Below are 26,640 nucleotides of genomic sequence, written 5' to 3'. Positions count from 1 at the left end.
CATGGTACAAGCGTTAACTATGTGGTGGCCTATCAAACATTGCTTTTTATTTTTGGTCCAATCCATGAACATAATCATTAATCTTCTGTATATACTGTGAGCTCTGTTTACAACCTATTGGTTCTAGGCTATTAGAACACAGTACTCATTTGTTCGCTTTTCAGCTAACAATTTAGCTCATTAAACTACTTGTGGTCCTGCTGATCATAATAGCTTTTTATTTTAGCAAGCCCTGATAGTGGGTGACTGTGATTTATTGTTCATGTGTACTAGGTGTTCCTATGATATTTGTGATTTTCTCTAATATATGAATTTGGCATTTATGCAGGTTGAACACGAATTAGAGAACATAAGTTTATGACATCGAATGAGGTCATTGAGTTCTTTTGTGAGTTAATTGTTACACACATTCCCATCATCGTAAAATAGAGGTTTGTCTTTCACTATGATCGCTTACCTTCCTAAAATTATTTGTTCTCATAAATAAAGAAAATAAGATCCCAATCTTATGCGAACCTTTTATTTATGGAATGTCCAGTCGATCTGAGTATTATTTTTCTTTTTCTTTTTGTTGTTGTTGCTCTTGTGCCTAGATACTCAATGTCAAGACTAAGATGTTGCCTCATAAATGGAGAACTGATTTAGGTGGAAGCAATGAAGTGAGGAGGTCTCGTGAGGATATGCGTTCTCTGAAGTATTCCAGTTTAAGAGTTGTTTGGTTGTATGAGCACATGCCATTCTCCCTTTACTGCATTTTCTAGGATCATCATGCTATCATTAGATTATAGGTAGTAATATAATAGTTTCTATCTTCTTGCAGATGGTACATATTTTGCAAGTATATATTGAGAAGAATGTATTGCTATTCCAGGGTTTTGAGCACAACAATAAAGAGTCTATTGAAGTTTTTGTATCACTAATGTTCTAACATCTGAACATTTCAGCACATTGCATAATTCACCTATCCGAGAGAATGCTGTTCTGAAGCGGGGCGTTGCGATACAGCATGAACGCCAAAAAGAGTTTGATGTGAGGACCCAGGAAGTCGACAGCCTGAAAGAGATGGTATTGCAGTATCAGGAGCAGCTAAGAACTCTTGAGGTACCCGTTGTGATTTTGATCCTTTGATGTGTTTATACTCTACGAAAAGGTAAACTGTGATACATGGTTTGATGCAGATAAACATCTGAAGCAGGCTCAGCAGAACAATTCTATGCCTGTACGTTTTCCACATGATGTCTTCTAATGTTTTGTCATGGCTCAGCAGAATTATCTCTACTACTAATTATGTTACTACTGTAGGCGTCCACACCCACATGGTTCTGCCGCGCCTCCGCATCCACCCGCGGTCGCACCCCGCCCTGCATCCTGCCGGCAGCCCCGCCGCCCTCCCGCAGCCCGCCGCCCTCCTGCGCTCCATCCCTCCATCCATCCACCGGCAGCCCCGCATCCTCGCCTCGCTCACCTCCTCCGCCGGTCCGACCATCCTCACCTCCTCCTTCTGCCTTTCCCTCTCTCCTCCCATCGCGGAACATCGTGGGGAACCACGCCTGCCCCACTCGCCCCTGCCTCCCCCTCCCCCGCATGCCTCCAGCGCTTCTGCGAGATCCAGATCTGGCGTGGCGGCACGGCTCAGAGTGGCAACGCGCCGCAACCGCCGTCGCGCCCACACATGCCCTATCCAACCACCATGGAGCTCTTCCCCATCAAGCCCATGGCAGGAGCTTGACCGCCACGACATCGCGGGCCAGCGGCCACTGGACGGGCTCCTGCTCGGTTGGAGGTAGTAATCCGAAGAAAATGTGGACAGTTCAACTATTTTCTACTATTAAATTATCAACGCTGCAATGTTTTGCTATTAATTAGTTTCCATATTATGCTTCATGTTGATATTTGATATTTATTATGAGACTGTACTTTGTTGAGCTGATACTCTTTGATATCAACTGAGGTTATGTCTTCTTAATTGTTCGTTTGCCTAGGCTAAACTTGCAAAATTGCGGGGGGAGTTGCTCACTCCAACATCCAAAGGTGGTGGTGGTGCAGGTGAAGGATTTGATGTGACGAAGAGTGGAGATGCACGTGTTGGTTTAGTTGGCATTCCTTCGGTTGGGAAATCAACATTGTTGAACAAGCTGACATGGACATTTTCAGAGGTTTGCCACATCAATGCTCTTTGTTTATAACATTACATTTAGCTGCTCATCACCTGTATTGTATTAGGGAAATCCTCGTGTTCGTATCTTGCACAATGTTTTTAAGTTACATGCTGTCTGATTCTATTGGTACGCTACGAAGGACTACACGTACATATTAGCTTGAGTAGCAGACTAATTAGATTTTGCTTTCAATGATGCGAGTTCAGTGGTTTATGCTTGTGCTTCTTGAATAGGAATCATTAGAAAAGAAGTAGTTTTGGATTGATTGCTCTTTGGACCTTCTTACAGATAAATATTTTCGTATGTTGTTACTATTAATTTGATTTATGTATATTAAATTACCAATCCACTGTTTTTGTTCCTTCTCTGTTTCAAAGGTTGCTGCCTACGAGTTTACAACTTTAACATGTATTCCTGGAGTTATTATCATGTATAAGGGTGCTAAAATCTAGGTGACATGAGCTTTTATGTTCTCAGTACCAGCACATGCTATGACATTGAGAAGCACATGCTATGACATTGAGAAACATCACGTCGTAGCCTTGCTGCATTGAGAAGCAGTGATCTTTGTTCTTAGTTGGAATGTGCTTCCTTTCAGACAAGGATGACATGATCTTTTATGTTCTCAGTACCAGCACCTCTTTTGTGTAATGCTGTCTTAGTGAACCTCATGATTAAATTGTGACATGTATTGTAGGCTTTAAATCCACAGATGTGAGCAACAACCCTGTTCCGATCTCATCAAAGCAGCAGCATGTCTGAAGTAAATTTGCAGTTACCGTTCTGTTTACTTTTCATCATGCATCTGTACTCGTCCTTTACTTTTTAATCTGTAACTGCATTCGTCATAAATGCAATAGAATTTCAATAGACCAATTGAGAGTAGTATCTAAGGCCTGAGCCTGTTTATATGTTGATGTTGCATCTGTATTCATAAAAAAGGGCAGAACTACCCACATGAGTGGGGTCTCAGGAAGAGATGAATCAAGACAAGTCTTCCTCTCTAAATATAGAGATGCTGCTTAGAACAACCTGGTATCCTTGAAGGAAGGCTTGAGCCTGTTTATATGTTAGCTGTTGGCATCTGTAGTTCATGAGTGCGCAACACTTCCATTTTTTGGTTAAGAGTTATTTTGTTTAATTGTTGATCACCGTGATTTGATATATGGAAACATTGGCACGATTTTTGAAGGCACTAAAGATGCAAATGGAGGTTCAGAAGCGACTACATGAGCAACTCGAGGTCTGTTATTGAAAACTGTTAATTTATTTCTGTTTTTTTACATCATTTTAGTTTACCGACAATCCTACTATGACCGGCAGTCCTACTTAGCTGGGGGCTACTTCTACAAGCTTATATTTTGGCCCATTATTAATATTCACTTATTAACTATCAAGTTACACCTAAGGGTATGGTTGTAGTAATGCTTAGCTGTCAATAATCTATTGTTGGCAGTTCTTCTGTTTTGTCTTATTGCTTGTAGTTTTTTAGGCCTTTTTAGCTTCAAGATCAATCTAAATTTTCCTTGCCAACTTTCTTTTGCTTGTCTGAATAAATTACGTTTTCAGGTTCAAATACAATTGCAACTAACAATTGAAGCACAAGGAAGATACTTGCAGATGATCATTGAGGAGCAACAAAAGCTTGGTGGATCAATTAAAGCTTCTGAGGATCAGAAGCTTTCTGATTCACCTCCAAGCTTAGATGACTACCCAGAGATCATGCAACCTTCTCCTAAGAAACCAAGGATAGACGCATTATCACCAGATTCAGAGCGCGATACAACACAACCTGAATTTGAATCCCATTTGATCGGTCCGTGGGATCACGGCATTGCATTCCCATTGGAGGAGTTCAAAGCAGACCCTACTATGAGCAAGTCATAAGGCAAACTTCACCTTGACAGAAAATTTTCAGAGTTGACCACTTACTAAAGAAAAATAAAAAATATGTACCTTGGACAGGGACTTGTTCCAAGTTTTTCTATATCTTTGTCGTCCAATGTTTATTCCGTGAGATTACTAAAATATTTACTTTGAAAATAAAAAATTTATGTAATAGGACCGTCTGAAAATGTTTATTCCGTGAGATTACTAATTCTTTGTTTATGTACTCATGTGTTGCGTGTAAAAAAACTCCAGGTTCTTTGTTGTTAGCATTTTGGTCGTAATGCAGACGATGACTTGGTAAACCGATATTTTCAAAGTCAAACCCGAGAACCTGGTATGTAGTAGGAGATATAATGTTGTTATTTTTCATGCGTGTTTGAGGACATGCTTCCACTGGCATAAAGCATTATGGGTAGACTTGGGGTCTGTTTAATTTAATCCACTACCCAGGTCATATAAAACTAACTCTTTTTCTATTATGGTATGTTGTTGTGCAGGTAATATCCTTGTGCAGTTTAGTCATGGTGAAAATGAAAGAAAACACCTACATCTCATTTTTGACATAGTGGAGCTATATGTTGGTTTTAATGCATATACACAACCTTTTGATAGAATGCTCTGGTTTCTAAGGTCGAGAAGATACCCGTTTGGAGGCGCTGTTGTTATCTTTGTCGTCCACACATACAATTTACTTTAGCTTAATCAATGTTGTGGTTTTTTAATGTTATATCTCTGACGTCCACGCCAAGAGGATCTCCAATGCGTTTCGCAAGATGGGAGCCACCAAGCTCCTGTTCGGTTTTAGTGTAGAACCTTACGATTCTTATCTCGGATCCTCCTATCTTTATCCAGATGATGGTGTTTAGCAATAACGATATTCCGTCATTAACCCAGACGAGCAACAACATATCCCTTTAACAATTTATGTGCCGTCGCAACGCACGGGCATCTAACTAGTTAAACTAGAAAATCAGGACCGAAACTATCTATTGACAGTCAAAAATTGCTCTGGAGCTGCCATAGATAATAAAAGCACCATAATGCGATCAAAAAAAATCCACGTGGTATTTCATAACTCAGCGAATTGAAAACCCTATCAGCTGAAAAAGAAATATATATATATATATATATATATATATATATATATATATATATATATATATATATATATATATATATATATATATATATATATATATATATAAACTTCTTAAAGTGAAAATGTGGACATAAAAAAGTAAACCGTTTAATTTGAAAAATATGTAAACCCAGAAATGGAAAGCTGCATTAATATTTGCGACCTTGATAAAACCTTTCCATCGCTTTAACCAGAACATTACATACAAGAAACGAATGCAGCTGATACCAGAAGCGCGACAGCATGTTTCGTTCATATATATATTATATTCCAATGTTTGTTGGAACCTAACAATAATTGCTGCCCGACTTTCCTCAAACTGTAAGCTGCAATCAGTTGTGGGGCGCATCATCTTGGTGCTCTCCGCAGCACAGCAATTTTGTGGCGCGGCATCTTCACTTCTTCAGGCACCAGCGAAGAAGACACGTGCTCATCAACATGTATACGTCATCATACAATGAATCCGGCACCAAATTGCTTGTCAGCTTCCAGAAAACCCATCCAAAATCATATATATAAACCTATCCGTCAAGCTTAGGCCTCTTGTAGTCTTTTCCATCCTGCTCAGGGCTTCCTACAGGTTGAGGATGATCACAGCTCTTTTGGTGTTTCAATGTGTCATCAAGCTGCTGTGACTTGTGCTCAGAAACATCATTTTGCTTATGAAGTGCTGGAGGATGTCGTTCTTTACTGTCCATCGGACAGCCCATGTCTTCAGCTGTCGTTGGTAGACTCTGCTTGACATGGTGGCCATTCTCCATTAATTCGTCAGCGTTTTCAAGGTCTGGTGGATGCATGCTACCATCGGACGAGTTCTGCTTCTTATCTTGATTAATCTTCTCAAACTCAACAGCCAACTCAACACCTTGTTCTAGCTCTCTCTCAAGTAGATCATCATCATCAATCACATTTACCTTCGTGGCAAAACCACCTTTCGATTTCCTTCGCTTCTCCAAAGCTGCTTTTACCTTATCCTTGTCAATTTTATTCATCGCATCCATTCTGGATGTTGACACAACAGGAGCTTCATTGCCACCAACACCATCTCTTGTTTCATTGGAATTATCATCTGATCCATGTGGTTGATGTTCTTCCACTGGATTATGAGACTCATGGCTGGCCTTGGAATAATGATGTCCAGGCGAGAACTTTTTGTCATTGTGCAATTTGTCCATAACAGTACCAGTTTTGGTTCCACTTTTGTTCTTTTCTCTGCTACCACCATGGTTAAAATTGTCATTTTGAAGCATTTTGTGGCCAGAAATATGCTTGTCTGAATTTGACTGCCCATCGTCATGGTGACCTGAAGCACCTGTTGAGGACGAGTGCTGCAAATTTGGCGGTCTGGATGCCTGAAGATGACCATGAGCAGATGGTTCCTTGGAGTTCGCTTCAGACTTTACAGTTGAACGTTGATTACACACACCAGCAGAGCTCCCCTCCGCTTCACTTCCCTGTGATGATTGTGCCTGCGTTGTACGGTTTTGCTCATACAACTCCAGCAATTGACTGCTAACCTCTGCAATGGTGGACAACGAATATGCTTTATCATCAGATCAAATGCAACTTAGAAACCAAGAGATAAAAAGCACATGCCAGACTCCATTATTATAATAGGTTAATAAATAATAATTAGAATAACAAACAAGAATTGCCATGTACCGCCTAGTCAAAGCTAAACAATACATAGCGAGATAGTAAGTTTCTACGGGTGTGTTTGTTATGGCGCCCCTTCCTTTCCCGCCTGACCGTTCCTATCCCCTGACCCTCTCCTCTACCCCCGACGCCTCTTCACCTTCCTCCACCAGCCCCACGCCGGAGACCACTCCGATCCCGGCGGCCAATCACCTCTCCTCTTCCCCGGCGTCGGCGGGGCCCTCTGCTTGTGGTCGGTCCAAGGCGCAGCGGTGGCGTGACGACAGCGCAGCAGGCGCGGCGGGCGCGGCGAGCGTGGGTGCTGCCCCGGCGGACGCTGTCCCGGCGGGCGCAGGTGCTATCCCGGCGGCGGCGGGCGCGGGTGCTGTCCCGGCGGCCGTGGGTGTGGCCTCGTCTCAGGGTCGCCGCTCCTACAGGGATGCGCTGGTGTCCTCTCAGCGCCCTGTTTCTCGGTTAGCAGTGGAGAGGGCTGGTGGCGGCTAGAAGACTGTCCAGAGTCGTCGCGACCGCCGCTTGGCTCGTCGCCCTCCCCTGCCAGAACCCAGACCCGTGCCGGTTGATCTGCGGGGCAGATGTTTCAACTGTTTCTCTGCTGATCATCGGGCGGCGCGGTGTTCGAACAGGGTGCGGTGCTTCTTCTGCAGGCGGCCGGGGCACCGTGTGAGCGAGTGCCCGCGCAGGCAAACGAACTTGGCCGCTCCTGTGCGCAGACTGGTGTGGCGGCCAATTTCCATGGAGGCCCCGGCGGCGGTCACTGGTGCCGACCACGCCATGGCGGATGGCTCGACGCTTGGTGGTTCCGATGCCGCGATCAGCGGGAAGCGGCGTACCCGCCGTGGGCAGCGAAGGCGCAGGTCCGGGCCTAGTGGTGGTCTTGGCGGTGATCCTCTGCTGCTATCTTCGGGAGACTTGTCGCCCACGGCTCAGGATGGTCCTCGCCCTGTGAGGTTTATTGGGCGGTCCAGGATGCTCGACCGTGCTGAGTTGGAGCTTCGCCATGCCCTGATCGTCAGCGTTGTTGGGCAAGAAGGAACTGGTTGCGCCACAGAGGTTAGAGAGGCGCTCGCCTCAAGGTTTGGCCTTGATGCTGATGCGCTCCGCCTACGTCGTGCTGCGCCAGATTCTTTTATTGTCCTCTTCCCCTCGGAGGAGCTGGCTGGGCAGGTGTTTAGTGGAGGACCGTCGCTCGTTGCCCCTCCATTGAGGTTGCATATTAAGAGATGGACTAGGCAGGCTTTTGCTTCGGGAGGCAGTGTCTTGTCTTCCCTCATTGACGTCGAGCTCCGTGGTATCCCTGCTCACCTTTGGGGACTGGAGACAGCGGAGGTTTTGCTTGGTCCATATTGCCTGGTTCAGGGACTACACCCGGATTCTATCAGCGGGGAGGACTTGTCGGTCATCAGGTTGAGTACATGGTGCCGCTCTCCCGTGGAGTTGCCGAAGGTGTTGGACCTTCATGCTGTGGAGCCAGCGGTCCCCGATGAAGACGGAGTTTGGAGTCCACGTTCGTTGGTGTTCCCTGTGTTGGTGAAGATTATTGGGCCGGAGGGTGTCCTTGTGGAGGAGCAGCTGCAGCCACCTCCATCGGATCCCTCTGATGATGAGCCGGGGCCGAGTCGTCGGGCTCGGTGGGTGCGGAGACTGGGTGATCAGGCCTCATTGCCTCGGGTTTCGGTGCACTCGCGGCTGGGCCCTCGTCTTCATTCCTCGTCGACGCGTGTTGGACCCTCTGATGATGTGGGGCTTTTGGATGCGTCGATGGATAACAGTGATGCTGTGGCGGCGTCTGTCTCTTCGGATTCGTTGGCAGAACCAGTTGATGCCCCTACCCTCCCGTGTGCTGCGGTTGAGATGTTGGCGGCGCCTGGTGTTCTGGCCTTGTGTGATGTTGTGGTTCCTGATTATTCTCCTGATGGTCCCTCTGCTGATTTGGCTGCTGTGTTGAGGGAGGATTCGATTTTGGCAGTGAGTTGTGTTGTCAGTGCTTCTTCTGCTAGATGGAATTTGAAGCCGCCTGTTTTTAGAGTCTACTCCAGGAGGTTGAGACCTTCTATTTTGGATGATCAGGATGGTCCGTTGGTTCAGTCGGGTCTTGATAATTCTATGGTGATTTCTTCGCCCTTGTGCGAGTTCCAGTGTTTGGTCACTAAACCAGTGGATGCCTTGCTGCCAACTCCACAGATTCCAAAGAGAAGGAAGAAGCCTCTACCTAGTAATTTTATGCCAAGGCGGAGCAGGAGGGTGGCCAAATTTCCTCCAGAACTCGGTTCGGAGGCTGCTGCCCAGGTCTGCATGCATTTGGGTTTCTGTGATGATAATGAAGTTATTTCTGTCCAGGATGCCGGTAATTATGCGAAGCTATTTGTTTCTGGGCTCTCTAGCGTCCATATTGCTGCTTTGGCAGCGCTGTTTGGCTGGACGGTGCCGCTGAATGGACCTGTTTAGGTGTGGTGGGGCTGGTTTGCTGGTGGTGTTTGATCTTTGTTTGAATGGATTCAAGCTGCTTTTTAATCTGGAATGTGAGAGGGCTGAATGATCGTGTGAAGAGAGATTCTGTTAAATCTTTGGTGGTTGATATTAGACCTTCGGTTATTTGCCTGCAGGAAACCAAACTTTGTTCTATTTCAGATTTTGATGTGCTCTCAATTTTGGGGTCTGGTTTCAGCAATTTTGTTTACAGCCCTGCGATTGGTACCAGAGGAGGGGTACTGGTATCCTGGCGCGATGGAGCTTTTTCTTCTTTGGCTTCAGTTATCAAGCAATTTTCGGTTTCAGTTAAATTGCAAGAGAAAAATAGTTCTTGCTGGTGGTTCACTGGAGTGTATGGTCCTCACCAGGACAATCTTAAATCCTCCTTTCTTCACGAATTAAGAGAAATCAGAAATACCTGTGTGGGACCATGGATCATTGGGGGAGATTTTAATCTGATTTTCAGGGAGGAAGACAAGAACAATTCCAATATTAACAGGGCTATGTTGGGGGACTTCCGTAGGCTTATTAATTCCTTGGATCTGAAAGAGATTCATTTGAAGGGAAGGAGGTTTACTTGGTCCAACCAGAGAGATGCCCCAACTCTTGTTAAGCTGGACCATGTCTTTTGCACTAGCTGTTGGGAAGATCTTTTTCCAGACGCTTCGCTTCATAGTAATGCTACCACATCTTCAGATCATTGTCCTTTGATCCTCAAGGTCAGAGAGGGCTGCTTGGGGAAAAAACGGTTTCACTTTGAGAGTTTCTGGCCCAAATTTCCTGGTTTTCTGGAGGTGGTGGGTGCGTCCTGGAGCTTGCCAGTTGGGGGCTCCTGTCCGTTGGAGCATGTGTCATTGAAGCGTAAAAGGTTAGCTCGCACATTGCAGTCCTGGGGGCATAAAGAAGTGGGTAATGTAAGGTTGCAGCTGGGGCTTGTCAGAGAAGTGTTGCATAGGCTGGAAATGGCACAGGATATCAGAATTTTGTCCAGTGGGGAAGTTTGGTTGCTAAACTTGTTGAAGCAGCGGTGTCTTAGCCTCGCGTCTCTTGAAAGGACTGTTGCTCGGTTGAGATCACGGATCCACTATCTAAAGGAGGGTGATGCCAACACTAAGTTCTTTCATTCGCATGCATGTTATCGAAAGAAAAAGAATTTCATTTCCAAGCTTGAGGAAGATGGAAGATTGGCTACCAATCATGATGATATGCAACAAATTCTTGAGGAGTATTTTCATAACCTGCTGGGGGCTGATTTGCAGAGGCCATTTACTATTGATTTGAGTAATTGTCACAGGGCTGCGATGGATCTAACTGATTTGGAGCAGCCTTTTTCAGAGGAGGAGGTTAGGGACACCATTGCTTGTCTCCCTTCTGATAAGGCCCCTGGGCCTGATGGTTTTACAGGAAAATTTTACAAGACATGCTGGGACATCATTAAGGTCGACATAATGGCTGCTCTTAATTCCCTTTACCATGGAAATGCCTATAAACTTGATTTGCTGAACTCAGCGTATCTCATTCTTCTTCCAAAGAGGGAAGATGCTTCCTCAGCTGGTGATTTTCGACCAATTAGCTTGATTCATAGTTTTGCTAAGTTGGTCACTAAGATCCTCGCTAATCGTTTGGGACCATACCTTCAAGACCTAGTGGCAGCTAATCAGAGTGCTTTTATTAGAGGAAGGTCAATTCACGACAATTTCATGCTAGTGCAACAATCGATTAAGTTCCTTCATAAGAGGAAGATCTCTAGTTTGCTGCTGAAACTGGATATATCCAAGGCTTTCGACTCGGTCTCGTGGGCGTTTTTGATGGAGATTTTGACACATTTGGGGTTTGGTCCTGTTTGGCGTAATCTGATCTCCAACTTGTTATTCACTTCTACTCAGGTGCTGTTGAATGGCTCGCCTGGTAATCATATTTTTCATCGGAGAGGTCTTCGCCAGGGAGATCCTCTTTCTCCCATGTTATTTGTGATGGTTATGGATGTGCTTAGCAGCTTGTTCCGGGTTGCTGAAAATAGAGGCTTGTTGGAGGGCCTTGGGGGAGCTGATGTTCGCAGTCGAGTCTCCATCTATGCGGATGATGTGGTCCTTTTCATTAAGCCAATTGAAGCAGATCTGAATTGTGCTAAGATAATACTAAACTGTTTTGGTTCGGCTTCTGGTCTGGTAACCAATATGCTCAAGAGCAGTGCTATTCCAATTAGATGTGATGATCAGCAGGTGCTTGCTGGTTGCAGTGTGCTGCATTGCAGTCCCGCGGTGTTTCCTTGCAGGTATCTGGGGCTGCCCATTTCTGATAAAAAACTGAGGAATTGTGACCTTAAGTTATGGATTGAGAAGATCGCAGATCGTCTGCCTAACTGGAAGGCTCGGTTGCTCAACCTGGCTGGGCGGACTGCGTTGGTGAAGTTTGTTCTATCGGCCATTCCGACTTATCTTCTTATTGCAATCAACGTCCCTCAGTGGGTTATTAAATCAATTGATAAAATTCGGCGAGGATTTCTTTGGAGAGGAAGAAAGGAGGTTAATGGTGGTAGCTGTCTTGTTCCATGGGAAGTTGTCACGAGGCCTCTGAGGCTTGGTGGGCTTGGGATCCCTAACCTTAAGCTCAAAAGCTGGGCATTGCAGGCAAAATGGTTATGGTTGGAAAAGACGGATCAGAGCAGACCTTGGCGTGGGTTGTCCCTCCCAGTGCAACGTCAGGTTAGACAGTTCTTTGATTTGTCGGTTTTTACCATTTTAGGGAATGGGGCTACTACTCTCTTCTGGTCGGATAGATGGATTCATGGGAATACTATCCAGGACATTGCCCCTGAGGTGGTGGGTATGGTTGGCCGCAAGGCGTATTCTTCTAGAACGGTGGCACAGGCTCTGGATAATTGGCATTGGGTCAGTGATATTCGTGGTGCTCTTTCCTTGAGTGGGTTGCAGCAATACCTATTGTTATGGGATACTTTGGGGGACGTTAGGCTCTCTCATGATGCTGACAGACATGTTTGGATGCACTCTTCTTTTGGGATGTTCTCCTCAAAGTCCTGCTATAAGGCTTTTTTCATGGGTTCAATTTCGTTTGAGCCATGGAAACGTTTGTGGAAATCCTGGGCTCCCCCAAAATGCAAGTTCTTCCTCTGGCTGGCGATAAGGAATAAGTGTTGGACTGCTGATAGACTAAGGAGGAGAGGGCTGCAACATCCGGCTGTTTGTGTTCTTTGTGACCAAGAGCAGGAAACAGTGCAACATCTTTTGTGTACTTGCAGTTTTGCCAGGCAATTTTGGCATGCTATTCTTGTTCCCTTGTGTCTTGGGGATCTCATTCCTGCTGTTGATGAAATCTCATTTGCTGATTGGTGGAGGAAGGCGCTTAAGAAGGTGCCCAAATTCAGAAAGAAAGGCTTCAACAGTGTCATTATTTTGGGGTCTTGGTGCATATGGCTGACTAGAAACAAAGCTGTTTTTGATGGTGTTAACCCTTCCATGTGTTTTGTTAAAAGCTTATTTCTGAATGAGTTAAGTTGTTGGGAGAGGGCTGGGGCTAAGCAGCTAGCAAGTTTTGGTCTTCCTGCTATTATGAGTAGGGTCTAGAGTGTGGTCAAGTGTTCTGTTTGCCCTACGGGCACTGTACTTTGGTCCTCTTGGACCTTTTCCTTTCTTAATATAATGACGTGCAGTCCTCCTGCGCGTTCGAGAAAAAAACAATACATAGCAAGTAGAGGCCAGATTCGAAAAGGCCAGAAGCTTGCTGATCTTTTAGAGGCTACTAAGATTCTAACAGCTAAAACGTAGCTGGGACTTGAGTAGTTTATCGGTTCCAATCAAACAGCAAGATAATCGTCCTCTTTACCAAGATAGTGTATGTGACAAGGCACCAGTACAAATTAGAAGATGCTCACCAGTTACTAATTGCAAAGCTCTTTAAGGTAAATATTAACAATAAATATGTGCACACCAACAAAATCCCATTTATAGACAACTTGTGATAAAATAAATCTTGTGCCTACCTTAGATTTCAGTGTCTAGTCAAGTAGTAGTTAGTGCATACGTCAGCACCTTATCAGCTATGTTATCTTGATTAACATCTGCTTTAGTAGTTAGAAACTAAGAATATGCTAAAGCTTTGTTGGTTTTCAAGTTTGGCACTTCTATATGTACCCAATCCTGCCATGGTTTATGGTGTAGCTTAATAAAATAGAAATCTGCCGCAAAACCTGTGTCTATCTCTAAGTCTCTAACAAATGGTATCAAAGCCGAGTTGTGTGGCACCATGGCCAGCCACTCCTCCCACGAGCACACCTCCAGCGGATGGCGCCAGAAGGCAGCTGCGCGCAACCAGCATGCAGTAGCCCTGGAAGCAGGGAACGGCATGCGGCTGCAGCTCGTGAGGATCGCATCGCAGCGGCAGAGACCGCAGCGGCGCACACGATCGAGATGGCCCACCAGACCGCTGCTGCGGCCATGCGCATGAACGCGGGTGAGCGAGAGCATGATGCCATGGCCGAGCGAGACATGGGCACGTGGAGCCCTCACAAGCATTGGCACGTCTCTCCTTCCCCCGAGTGCTGCCATGGCTGGGACACAAAGGCGCAAAGAGTCCTCACAGGCACCAACACATGTCTCTTTCCCCGGAGCGACGTCGTGGCCACCATGGTCGATGCGGCTCCTCCATAGTTTTTTCTCGAAAACGCGCAAGAGAACTGCGCCCCTTTTTTATATATTAAGAAGATAGAGTAAAAGGTCTAAAGTAGACCATACATCAGAAGGCCTCCTTACGGGGGCCAGTAGATAGCATACAAAAAACATTCATCATAAAAAAAACAACGAACCACCCTAGGGAGAACATAGGCTCTTCGCCCCAGCTGTTTCCCAACGACTTCTCTCCTCATCTGCCAAAGCAAAGAAGAAGATAAAGGCTCCTCCATCATCAAACCATCACCAAGGAGTCTGGCAGTAGCACATGGCCCATGCCCCGTGCTCACCAAAACCAACTACAACGAGTGGTTCTTGGTGATGAAAGTGAAGTTGCAGGGCCGAGAGGTGCAGGATGTGGTCTCGTACGACGACAATGACTTCGACGAGAACTAGCAGACCAGAGGCCCTCCTTGCCATTGTCCCACTGGAGATGGTGCTCGTCCTCACGGACAAGGAGACCGCCAAGTACACCTGGGACGCCATCCCCACGGCACGCATCAGTGGCGACCACAAACGCAAAAACCACCTAGCAGAAGTTGTATCATGGGTGGGATCCCTTGGCGTTCTGGCCAGACAAGGACATCAACAACTTCGCTCTCCGTCTATCTAGCCAAATGCAGCAGATGACACGGTACGGTGACGATTACATCGACAAGGAGAGTCGTCGAGAAGGTCCTCCACGTCGTCCCCAAGGAATACATGCAGATCACCTTGGCAAGCGAAACACTATTGAACCTCGTCGAGCTGACGACCGAGGACATGATGTGCCTCCTTAAGGTTGTCGATGACCGCAACCAGCCACCACCTGCCGAGTCGGTCACCGTTGGTAGACGGATGGACAACAAATTTGCCTTAGCCGGTGAAGAACCCCATTAGCGCAACAAGCACATCCAGGTCAAGTACCACTTCATTAGGAGTTGCTTGGACAAGGAGATTGTTAGTGCCAACTACATCAGCACTCAGGACCAACTCGCTGATTTTCTTACCAAGTCACTTGGAAGGGTCAAGTTTCAGGACCTTCGCGCTAGAATTGAGATGGTTCAAATTCCTCAGAAGTCACTACACAAGGAGGAGAATGATATAATAAGCCTTGTGCCTATCTTAGATTTCAGCTTCTAGTCTAGTAGTTGGTCATATCCCAACACCTTATCATCTATCTTATCTTGATTAGCATCTACTTTAGTAGTTAGAATATACTGAAGCTTTCTTCGATTCCAATTTTGCTAATTCTATATGTACCCAATCCTACAATGGTTTATGGTGTGGCTTAATAAAATAGAAAATATGCCCCAAAACATGTCTCTCTCTAACAACTTCACCATATAGCTAAAAAGGCAGCAACTACCTCTGTCCTACAAAAAGTGTAATTCTGATTTTGTTATAAGTTAAAAAAATCTTAAGAGTTTGATTGATCTTATACCAAAAAAACAATGTTTATGATACAAATAATGAAATAAATATCATTAGATTCGTCACGAAATATATTTTCATAGTAAATCTATTTGGTGCCATAAATGTTGATCATTTGTATAAACTTGGTCAAACATAAGATAGTTTGACTCAGGATAAAACCAAAATGTAACTCTTTGTGGAACAAAGATAGTACTAATATAGTAATATAGCAAGACACATAGCACCTACAAATACACAACAGGAACAAGATCATTTCACAACATAGAAAATAGAACTCCATATTTTGGTGGGGCAGAATATCATAACATGTTCAGAAAATTGCCTAATGCAAGTCTATCAATTGGCCAGCCTTTTTTGGTCTAAATTTTTTTTCTCGAAACGCTTTTTTGGTCTACATAACAATGTACACTTCCGATTGTGCCTATTTTTCTTAGATTAGCCTTAAAAATTTGCTACTGCAGTCTGCAACAGAAAAATGAATTGGCTCAAACATGCTAGAATTTAAATAAATTGGCTAAAAGGTAAGTTTTGGAAATTAAATTGTATAATGAATCAAGGTATGAAAAAGTTTAGACATCAAAAACCCAAACGGTAACATGGCATGAAATATTGAAATGTATTTCCATCTTTATAAACAATCTAACAAAAAATAAAGTAATAAACCATGTGCTTAACTAATGGAGTGGTAAAAATTGTGATATTCCTACTTTAGACTGAATATAAGTTCAATGGAGCTGCAGTTCGTCAAGAACTGCTAGCAGTAAAGAAAGAAAACACAAAGTTATCAAGTTAAGTATCTATTATGTTTATTCACTCCTTCAAAACCTGGACTTCCACAGGAACAAAATTCAATTTGACACACCAAACACATGGTGCCAATTCAATCAATAACAATCACAACATATGCAGAACAAATAGACAAAGTAGAGCGAGTGGAAACATTTCTCACTAACTTCGCAAATAAGGACCAACCTTCAAGTTGTCGTGGCGTGACATCAAAATCCTGCCACCAAATCTTATCACCATCAGATGGGAGATTCACTTTGAGAAATTTAGCAGCCAAATAGATAGCACCAGCTGCAATATGATGAGGCTCAAACTGCAGGCAAAGCGAAGTACGCAGCCTGTACAGTGCACAACATTAAGTGTAGTAGATACACAACTGTGAACTGTAATTTCAAAAGACAGAAAGGGTAGCACTAGCATACCCATCATTTACAAAATTCCAGGCAACCTGAGGAAGTGGACTTCTTTTATCAATATTGAATCTCCTTATTGCTTCAACCAAGGGCTTATAGGCATGGTTAATATTAAGGTCAAACCCAAGTGTTACAAGTACAACTCGCTCTCCAAGTAAAATAAGTTCTTTTTGTTTATCATAGATTTCCTGCAATAGGCAGTACAAGCACTAATATCAGTTGAAACAACTCTTACATAAATGGCTTTCTTTTGAACCAAATAGAAACTGGTGCATGCAGAAAATAAACTCTATGTAGATTCCGAAGCAGGAAGCGCAAAAGAATAACACTGTCAATAACGTTCATGCTCGACTGCTCGACACAAAGGAGCATAACTTTTTTTATAAAAAAACATTTTCAGGATTAGACAGTTCAGCTTAGATAGCACCTTGGGATGATTTGAGCAACCATAAGCTGATAATGGGGGCATACAATTATACAATGGCAGCTATTGATGGCCATTATCATTTTGTAAGTGAAGGTTGTTAAGCATCATAAACCGTTAAGCATTGATACTAGTAGCATGTGCAATCAAACTCAGGATGATAAGTGGATCTCAACTACTTTTGCATTAAGATTTTGTAGCAAGATTTGAATCTACATATTAAAATGGGGCTAAAACCTAACGTTTTCTTGCATAAATAACTATACAAGAATACAACCACATCCTAGAGGTGTACAACACAATGGGTTACAAAGTTAAAAAAACTAGTTCCAAAATAAAGAGTATGAAACAATATTAGCTGAACCATAATAATCATGCGGTTAAAACTAGACAGTATCAGGACTTCTGGAGCAAAATAAGAAACAACTTACACCATTACCTTCTGTTGCTTGATTCTCTGACTAGCCTTAGGATCATTCTTATTAATAATCCCGTAAGAAACCACGATGACATCCTTCAAAGGTTTAGGTGTTTCTTCAACTTTTCCAGCCAAGAATATACAAACAGTAGCGATTATCTGTGTGGATATTAGATTCAAAAGTATTGGTACCTTTCTTTAGAAACAAAATACATTCCACATGGTGATACCTAGCTTGAAGGAGTAAATCTATATCTAAGTATCTCACTATCAAAGAGTTCACATCATAGTAGATACTAGAAGAATTTGGTTTCTAACACGAATGCAAGAGAAAATGTGAAAAATGAACCTGTAGTTTCTCTTATCAATTACTAAGATCCTGTTAGTAGTCTGGGATACAAAATGGAAAAGCCAAATAATTGAAAACTTGGCAAAAATGAAATTATATCAAAATATAAAAGTTTCTATGGCAATGCAGTTATAACTTATAAAGCTTAAAGGAAATGTTGGCAACCATGGACAACCAAAACTAGAGACAATCATCGAATTAGACTTACTCGTCTATCATTTTTTGCAAGGGATTGACGAAGGTAAAAACGATGACAGAATACCATTGCTGTGGCAATCGTCACTTGGGGCCTAAAAACAGCACAGGTAAGGTAGATTTTACGAGATAAAAGGATGAGCGAAAAGTATTTACTTTGACAAACTTGGTGTGAATGCAGGATCCATTAAATATAATAAAACTTAAAAAACTGAAGGATTCACACAAGGAATGCAAGTTGCATTAAGGTTATATAACCACTGAGGAAATGGCATACTTTAGCAATAACAACCAAGATCAACCACACACACACAAATAAACACCAGCAAAATCTCAAGTATGCCAAAATTTAAATTATGCAATAACAACTATACAAATTTCTCTTCTTGATTATAGTATGAACATCCTTAGTCAAACTTACACAGCTATTTATTGGGAAAAAGATATTTATACATCGTTACCACAAATAATTGTAGATATGTTCATCTCACCACACAAGTAACTATATAAAAATGAGCAAACATAAGCTGATATAGAACACATATTTTGAAAATAATCAGCATCACGGAAACGTCAAAGTAGCACTTCATTTTAAATAGTGTTATTAGAATTTGTAGAAAGTGGAACACAAAGAACAGCCAACAATATATAAGATAAGAAAATAAATGTCCCAATCTTACATTTTAAGCGCCATGCCCAACTCTTGTAGAAACTTGCAATATAACTTCCGAATGCTAGACTCTTTCTTCAAATCGATGCCATCCCTCCTGGATGGAGAGTTTTCCTCTATTTCCCTTCTACTGAAATACCACGATGGACCAAGTTTCCCAGCTTCCTCACGCCTAGCCTGGGATCCATTGGAGCTATTGTCCACAACTCCATGATGTGATGAATCACTTGGCTTAGCCATGTAAGCTTGGTTATATTTGGTACGAATTGATTTGCTCCTCGAACTCCTAATCAGTCTCTGAATAGAGAAAGTGCACCTGGTGTTCAACAGGCACAATGAAATAAAAAAGGACAGCATGGCAGGATGCAGCTTCAGAGTAATGTACAGAGCGGCATGTGCATTTAAACAGACAACCTCAATCCCATAAAAATGAGAAATGAAAGAATGGTATATTGCTTGCCATAACATGCTAGAAGGCCCAAATAATACCATTGTTATTTAAAAGTCGCTTAAGCGCCTTTTAAACGCCTTTCAAGCGCCAAAACGCTGCTAAGTGCCTAAGGCGCTAGAACGTTTCAGGAAAACGCTGCTAAGATCATAGATGGAAGGGAGATTGAGAGTGATGCTTGTGCCATTGTGGTTGTGGGCATGTCATTTTAGTTGATTATGTGCCTGTGGTTGTCACATGTCATTTTAGGCTATCTCCAGCAACTCTCCTATCCCATTCCCTATCCCACCTCCTATTTCAAACTCCACTCTGCAAACAGTGCTATCTACAGTGAAAACGGTGTTTTGCACGACTATATGCACGATCTACTGGACACAGACTTAGAACTTGTGTTTTAGTTGATTGTGTGCTTGTGATTATGGACATGTCATCTTAGAACTTGTTATTATGAGAGGTTGGTATTTCCCTTGATATTATTATGTGAACTTATGTTATATTGATATTTTGTCCATGGTGTTTAAAAAGATGTTTTAAAGCTCACTTAAACGTTTTAAATTCAAAAAGTACTTGCGAGCGCTTCAACGTTTTAACGCTTTAATAACCATGAATAGTACACAATCATGCCGCATTTCATGATGATATTCAAAATTTAAGAATGGGATTGTATGGCTTAAGAGTTAAGACAATCCTACAATTCGTTAATAAGAAAGCATCCCACCTTTAATAATTGGAAAGGTTAACAAACTTCTGATCCCAAGCTAGACCAAATGCACAAAATAATTCACCGCCCCTTTCTTTTCCAGCATTGTCCAACCCCACCACACCCAGGGGCGGACGCAGCAAAAGACATGGGTGTACACCAGATAATGTTTTGCATACAGAATCGAAGTTACTAGGCGTAATCATCTATAAACTTGCAATTAGAACAGATCCGAAAACAAACAGCTTAAGCTAGGGTTTGGGTGGTCGGTTTCGTACAGTAGGAACGGAAGAGAATAAGTGGCCGTACCTGGTGGTGCTTGTCGCCGGCTAAGGGCCCGATGGAACCTGTCGTAGGGCCGGACGGAGACCTGGGCGAGGCCGGCGGCGGCGGTCGCCCAGTCGGCGAAGGAGCGCACGCGTTAGGGGGAACGGGAGACGAAGAGAGCTCCGCCGCATGGATAACCTGGACCGGAGTCCAGGTCCAGGCCTGTTCGGATGAGATCCCACCAAAATTTACATGGGCCTGGAGCAGACTTGACAGTTTTGGTCCATTCCGTGGGTGTCTATAGGCCCATTTCTTTCTACTAGGTGAGTGTCTGTGCGTTGCAACGGGAACATATAATATCATGATTATATATATAGGTATATGTCCGTGCGTTGCAACGGGAATAACAGTGCACACATAGGCCATTGTTTAGTAATGCTAGTAAGAATCAACTCAATAATCATAATAAATATTGAAGTATGCCAGTTTTATTAAAAGAGATCCAAGCAATCCCGACACACGTTTGTATATAAATATTTACGAATTCACATGTACCATGAAGTTGGACAGTCAAAGGTTACATATGCAGACGACGCACACCGTGTTGCTTGTTGTTTATAGCGATGACGCGGAATCCCAACTCTCATCCAGGTGTTCACCAGCATCATCATGCTCTATTCATGTCATGCGTGTTGTAGCCCTGCACGAGCATGACGAAGGACATCATATTCCGCTCTAGCATTCCGACAAACAACCTACACCATATTGAGAGTCTAGTATTTTCACAGAGGCTCCAGAAATACCAAGGCATACTGAAATTTTGTCTCTTCAAGTTGCCACTCACAATCCTTGAATTGCATGTATGGGGTCACAACCTAAATATTGTTATCAGGAAAAAAGATGGTGTAACAACTGATAGCATTAGCAGCTCAATTTCTAGAAAAAGTGAAGCTTAATGTATAGATTACAGGAAACATAGAAGTAACAAGAAGTCATGTGGGCGAGTTGGTCGTTCTAGCCCCCTAAGGTGCAAATCATACCGTTCATTTTATATACTATATAGCAAGTGTTATTAAAATATTTAAATATTGAGCCAAGTCTAAGTAATTTTCTAAAGATTTCAACTCCTCCCTGGGCGTGAAGTCATGTGGGCGTGAAGTCATGGAGGCAGAGACAGTTGTTGCTCCTGCGCCAGAGAGGGGAGGAAAGGCTTCACGCCTCCAAGGTAGCAACAAGGCGTGAGGGGGTAGGAAAGGCTTCACGCCTCCAAGATTTCAGTCGATTCCTTGCCAGAACTATTAAATAAAGGTGTTAATGTGCATGATGAATGCTCACAGTCGATTCCTTGCTAGAACTATTAAATAAAGGTGTTAATGTGCATGATGAATATTCAGTCAATTCCTTTACAGAACTGTTAAAAAAAATAGCCACAAGAGGATATGAGCAGGGTAGGAGTGAACTTAACTTCGTGATGTAGGTGGAGGTGGTCTGCGTACAAGAAAATCCGAAAAACAGAAGCTTGTTGTTACCAAGAACAATTCAGATAGTTGTTTCTATAAATAATTTCACATGTACAGCTTCAATTCAAGATCCTTTCGATAACATTCTCTGGATATAATTGGACAACAAATAAGAAGAAAATCAGTAGCCACAAAATGTACAATAAAGACTACGTGAAAGATAGTTATAAACCTATGATACACATGAATGCGAATTTGTGTTCCTGGGATGAAGAAACATTGTGTGCCTTTGACAAAGACCCTAGCTGCTTTTAAGCCGATAATACTGACATGTTTGACATCCCTACAAATATTTGATCAATAACAACTGATGAAATCGTTAAGTGAAGATAATCTAATGGTGAGTTGTATTGATAAAATATTTTTGTTCACTCTGAGTCAAAACTTATTGTTAACTTTCAAGCCTTCTAATTTCATTCATTATTGGTGAGGTAAAAAATGTTACACTTTATAGATCCCACCAAAATTTACATGGGCCTGGAGCAGACTTGACAGTTTTGGTCCATTCCGTGGGTGTCTATAGGCCCATTTCTTTCTATTAAGCCGATGCGGCTTCCTCCACGTACGCACGGTCCACGTTAGCTGAAAAACCTGAGCCGCACGTCTACACGCCGTTTAGCATCGTCGCCGTACGCGTGGCTACCGGTAGCAATTAGCTGAAAAACCTGAGCCGCACGTCTACACGCCGTTTAGCATCGTCGCCGTACGCGTGGCTGCCGGTAGCTTCTTTTGCTTTACCTGCGCACGTGCCTTGCTCTACCACTACCGTTCTAGCTTCCTCTGGTCAATAAAAAAAAGGAAAACACGCCGGCACCGCCTAGAAGGCTCTCGGTCTGCTTGCTCCTTCTTACCACAACGACCACGCTGCTAGCGCCGACAGCGACGCCGCCGCTGCCTCAACGTGCGTCCAGCCCCCGCCGTCGTCGTTTCTTGGAGGTAAATAGATCCTTTTCAGGCTTCACTTTCCTTTACCCTGTTTGTTGCTCAGTAGAAGGGTCCCAAACTCTGATTGCTTTCCAGTATGGAGACATTGCGTTTGGTTTTGAATCTTTGCAATGGGGTCTCCATGTACACTTGAAAGCCCCCGCCGCCGTCGTTTCTTGGAGGTAAATAGATCCTTTTCAGGCTTCACTTTCCTTTACCCTGTTCGTTGCTCAATAGAAGGGTCCCAAACTCTGATTGCTTTCCAGTATGGAGACATTGCGTTTGGTTTTGAATCTTTGCAATGGGGTCTCCATGTACACTTGAAAGCACGCATGCTTTTTGCTGCCCTTTTTTAGTCTACCTACACTATAAGGCACAGATGCCTTTTGATCTCTTTTATTATGCCACATTAGAAACCCTAAATGTGTTTTTCTCTGAAATGTGTTTTCCCCTGAAATGGACCTGCCTTTGCTTTTTACTGCTCGCCCCGCATCCACAAACGCGTTCGTGCATTTGGACTGCTACCTAATATCTATGCTCCTTCATTTTTTTACCCCCTTTACAAACAAGATTAGGGTATTGCATTTCCCTAAAATAAAAGGTGATTCGCTCTGTGCTAATATAAGGCATGGTCAGGGGTCCAACATACAAATGTAGACTTCAATCTAACCTTTCTTATTTTTTTGGACCTTTTCTACAGTATATGTTATTTTGGGGTGTATTCATGGAATATTTTAGTTCATCTTATTGTATTGTCTTCTTAAAATTTCTTTACTCACGCTTTACATGATACAATCAATTGCCTTTTATAGGTCTTCAATATGTATACCACCCAAAGCCTATTTACAATTGCATTCATTAGTTGTAAGAATTATGTTATACATGGGAATATTGCTTCAAATCTGCATATTTTAGCTTAATATTACTCTTCCATTACCGTCTCTATTTATGTGGTCGTATTTTACTTTTTATGCTCTTTTCTTAATGCTCCGACTTAGCCTCTTGCTGCGAAGTGTCAGCCGCAAAATCACATATGTAAATATTGTGTTCATTGTTACTACCTACGTAAATGTTACTGTCTTTCATCTTTTACATTGCTAATACCTTTTTAGTTCGGCCCATATATATATTTTTTACGTGCATTATGCGCCTGATCATCAAATGTTATATCACCCAAGCCCTACTTACATTTACATTCATTCGTTGTAAGTATTTCGTTATAGATGACAATCTTGCTTAAAACCTGGAAGTTTCAGCTTAATATTAGTCCTCGATTGTTGCCTCTATTTACGTGGTTGTATTTTATTTTTATGCTCTTTTCTTGAATGCTCTGACTAGGCCTCTTGATTGATATATGTTCTCTATTATTACCTTCATTTGAGTGACTGTATTCTCTTACTTCTTATGTAATATCACATACAATTCGGCTGTTTAAGATTACTATTTATGTGTATATTGCTTAAAACCTAGAAGTTTTGCCTTCATATCAATCCTCTATTTTTATCTCCAATTATGTAACTATATTCTATTTCCAATGCTCTTTTCTTATGCAATGCATTATCGTTTTCATTGATATCAGTCGTCTATTATTAAATTCTGTTGTAGATGACGATCTTGCTTAAAACCTAAAAGTTTCAGCTTAATATTAGTCCTGTTGCTTCTATTTACATGGTTGTATTCTATTTTTGCTGCTCTTCTCTTCAATGCTCTGGCTAGGCCTCCTTATTGATCTCAGTCCTCTATTATTGCCTTCATTTCAGTGACTGTATTCCGTTACTTCTTATGTAGTATGTCATACAATTCGGATGTTTCGGATTACTATTTATGTGTATATTACTTAAAACCTGGATGTTTTGGCTTCATATCAATCCTCTATTATTATCTCCATTTATGTAATTATATTCTATTTTCAATGCACTTCTCTTATGCAATGCCTTAGGCTTTTTATTGATATCAGTCGTCTATTATTACGTCTATTTGTGTGGCTGTACTCTAATTTATTTATGCTTTGTTTTTCTTTTGCTCAAAACGTGCCTCTGTAGCTATTTGTGTTGGCGCTAAGGTGTATGGTCGCAAGAATTGGATCTTTCAACAAGCAAAACATACAAGTGAGTAATATGTTTATTCTCACTACATATGCAAATATTACTTTTTTCCTTCTATTACGTTCAATTGGATCTTTCAACAATCAAAGCATACAAGTGAGTACTATGTTTATTCTCACTACCTATGCAAATATTACTTTCTTCCTTCTATTACGTTGCTGCTGCCTTTTTGGTTTGAGTCGTATTTCAAATTGTGTCACATTCGTAGTTGTTTACAACAAAATGTCATTTAAAGATCTAGAAAACGAACTCCTAATCAAGTCAGTCATAGCTTCAGATGGAAGAAACCTATCCTTGCCATCAAACAAATTAAACATTCTAGCATATCCGTCAACTCCAACAAAACTACTATCTAGAACAAAACAAAAAATTTCACCCTCTACAACACTGTCCAACCTATCAACAACCATTCTCTAGATGTAAGTCAAACTCAACGTGGTTAATACTTCATTTTTTCCAACTTATTTAGCTTTACATGTCCCTATGCTTACACATTGATTTACATGCCAGCAACATAACAACCTTGAAGCTCAAGGCAGCCTTGGAATTGAAGACCAAAATCTACAGTCTTTTGAGTCACCACCGAAAAGGTACTGAAATAAAATGCACAAAATGACGATCTTCTCCCTTCTGAAATCCATCATTTCACCGTTGTTTTTGAATCAGGGCTAGGCGCAAATCTTTAAAATTTGATTGCGATGAGGATGCATCCGATAAGGATAAATGTATGACTATTTCATTCACTTCCTGCATTGTATGTAAAGGCTATTTCCCCCCACTGTGCAACTGCCCTCAAGACACACATGCTAATTACTGTTGCTCAAAGTTAAACAAACAATGCCAAACATCTAATGACAATAGCTTTTCTTACAGTCAAATAAGTTAATTTAAAATTTGGAGAATCAAATACTAACTTACCAAAATTACAACTGCAATGGAAAATGACTTACAAAGATTTACCATATAAATCACTTTTATACCATTATGCTTTATGACTACTAATTTGTAGATACCAGATTTTTTGCACATGGTACTTAAGTATCAAAACTACAAAAGGTTCTATACAACCCATTCTGTATGAACTGACCAAGATTTTCCTTGCCATGACGGATGTGTGGTACATGGGAAAAAATGATAGGATTCAACATCCATCTGATACGCAAAAAACCTGTAATGGCTATAATGCAGCCTGACTGCTATTCCTAATCTTGGTCACTGTATGTACCATCTTTTGTCTACCAACGACGTTTATGTCTTATTTGGAAAACAATATCCAAATGTCTTTTGTCTATGCATCATAATATATATGTAGACCTAATGATATTAAAGGCACTGTTTGTACGTCTCCACATTCCATGCTGACCATGTATTATGTAATGATCACAACCATCTGCGACACTCTATATACATATGTATAATATATTGTCCTGTCTCTGCGATTAAGACACAAATAAGTATTTAATTTCCACGTGCGCGCTGGCGCGCGCCATTGACTAGTATGTTCTCACTGTAAGTGAATATATTAAAGGGTCATATATAAATCTACTAGTATGGTGCATGTACGGGAATACAAACTATTTATTAAATGCTTGTTACATATCTATATTCTTGAAGCGATATAGTAGACCGATTACCTCATTTAAACAAGATTTATCTATATCAGGTAATTGTTGGGAATAGCCTTATTAATCTCTGCAATACCAACTATCTAGTATGGTGCCCACTGCAGATTATGACGTGGTAGACTGGTTACCTCATTTAAACAAACTATTCATTAAATGCTTATTACTTGCGCATATCTAAACGACATAAAGAAGATATATCTAGTATGGTGCTCGTGCGTTGCAACGGAACACAAAGGGTCTTCTGGTAATTACACGACAAATCAATCGTGTAGGTTGTAACAGTTACCTCCTGAGATTGGCCTCGGGCGAGGCGTGACTGCGTCTCCCACGAGGTTGGCCTCGGACGAGCTGTGACTGTGTCTCCCGCCCGAGGTTGGCCTCGG

The 26,640-nt window shown here is 42.2% G+C and overlaps 1 protein-coding gene and 1 long non-coding RNA gene across 3 annotated transcripts; one reads left to right on the top strand and one right to left on the bottom strand.

Moving 5' to 3' along the window:
* Positions 1-5,274: 5,274 nt before the first annotated feature.
* Positions 5,275-20,354, bottom strand: LOC100217076 (uncharacterized). 2 transcript variants are annotated; one of them, NM_001348788.1, is made up of 7 exons: positions 20,126-20,254; positions 18,679-18,965; positions 18,012-18,093; positions 17,476-17,613; positions 16,622-16,800; positions 16,386-16,537; positions 5,275-6,706 (listed from the first exon to the last, which is right to left on the bottom strand). In NM_001348788.1, exons 2-7 carry the CDS (start codon positions 18,906-18,908, stop codon positions 5,709-5,711), a joined length of 1,779 nt encoding a protein of 592 aa, NP_001335717.1. In that variant the 5' UTR covers positions 18,909-18,965; positions 20,126-20,254; the 3' UTR covers positions 5,275-5,708. The 2 variants fall into 2 exon arrangements, with proteins under 2 accessions (NP_001335717.1, XP_008665646.1); XM_008667424.4 differs by having other exon boundaries at positions 5,276-6,706; positions 18,679-18,984; positions 20,126-20,354.
* Positions 20,355-22,623: 2,269 nt separating this feature from the next.
* Positions 22,624-25,968, top strand: LOC111590578 (uncharacterized). Its single transcript, XR_002749714.2, has 4 exons — positions 22,624-22,709; positions 24,570-24,635; positions 25,143-25,222; positions 25,299-25,968. It is a non-coding gene; the product is annotated as an uncharacterized lncRNA (long non-coding RNA).
* The last annotated feature ends 672 nt before the right edge of the window (positions 25,969-26,640 follow it).

The sequence above is a fragment of the Zea mays genome, chromosome 1 (genome assembly GCF_902167145.1).
Source record: "Zea mays cultivar B73 chromosome 1, Zm-B73-REFERENCE-NAM-5.0, whole genome shotgun sequence".
Taxonomy (NCBI): Eukaryota; Viridiplantae; Streptophyta; class Magnoliopsida; order Poales; family Poaceae; genus Zea; species Zea mays.
This window is presented reverse-complemented; position numbering and strand designations above follow the sequence as displayed.

What these genes read in the sequence shown, in the direction of transcription:
- LOC100217076 (XM_008667424.4), bottom strand. Translation starts at nt 18,908, where the DNA reads ATGGCTAAGCCAAGTGATTCATCACATCATGGAGTTGTGGACAATAGC. An exon ending in TTGCAAAAAATGATAGACGA is followed by an intron (nt 17,614 to 18,011) that starts GTAAGTCTAATT and finishes ATATCCACACAG; the next exon opens with ATAATCGCTACTGTTTGTAT. An exon ending in AGAGAATCAAGCAACAGAAG is followed by an intron (nt 16,801 to 17,475) that starts GTAATGGTGTAA and finishes TGCCTATTGCAG; the next exon opens with GAAATCTATGATAAACAAAA.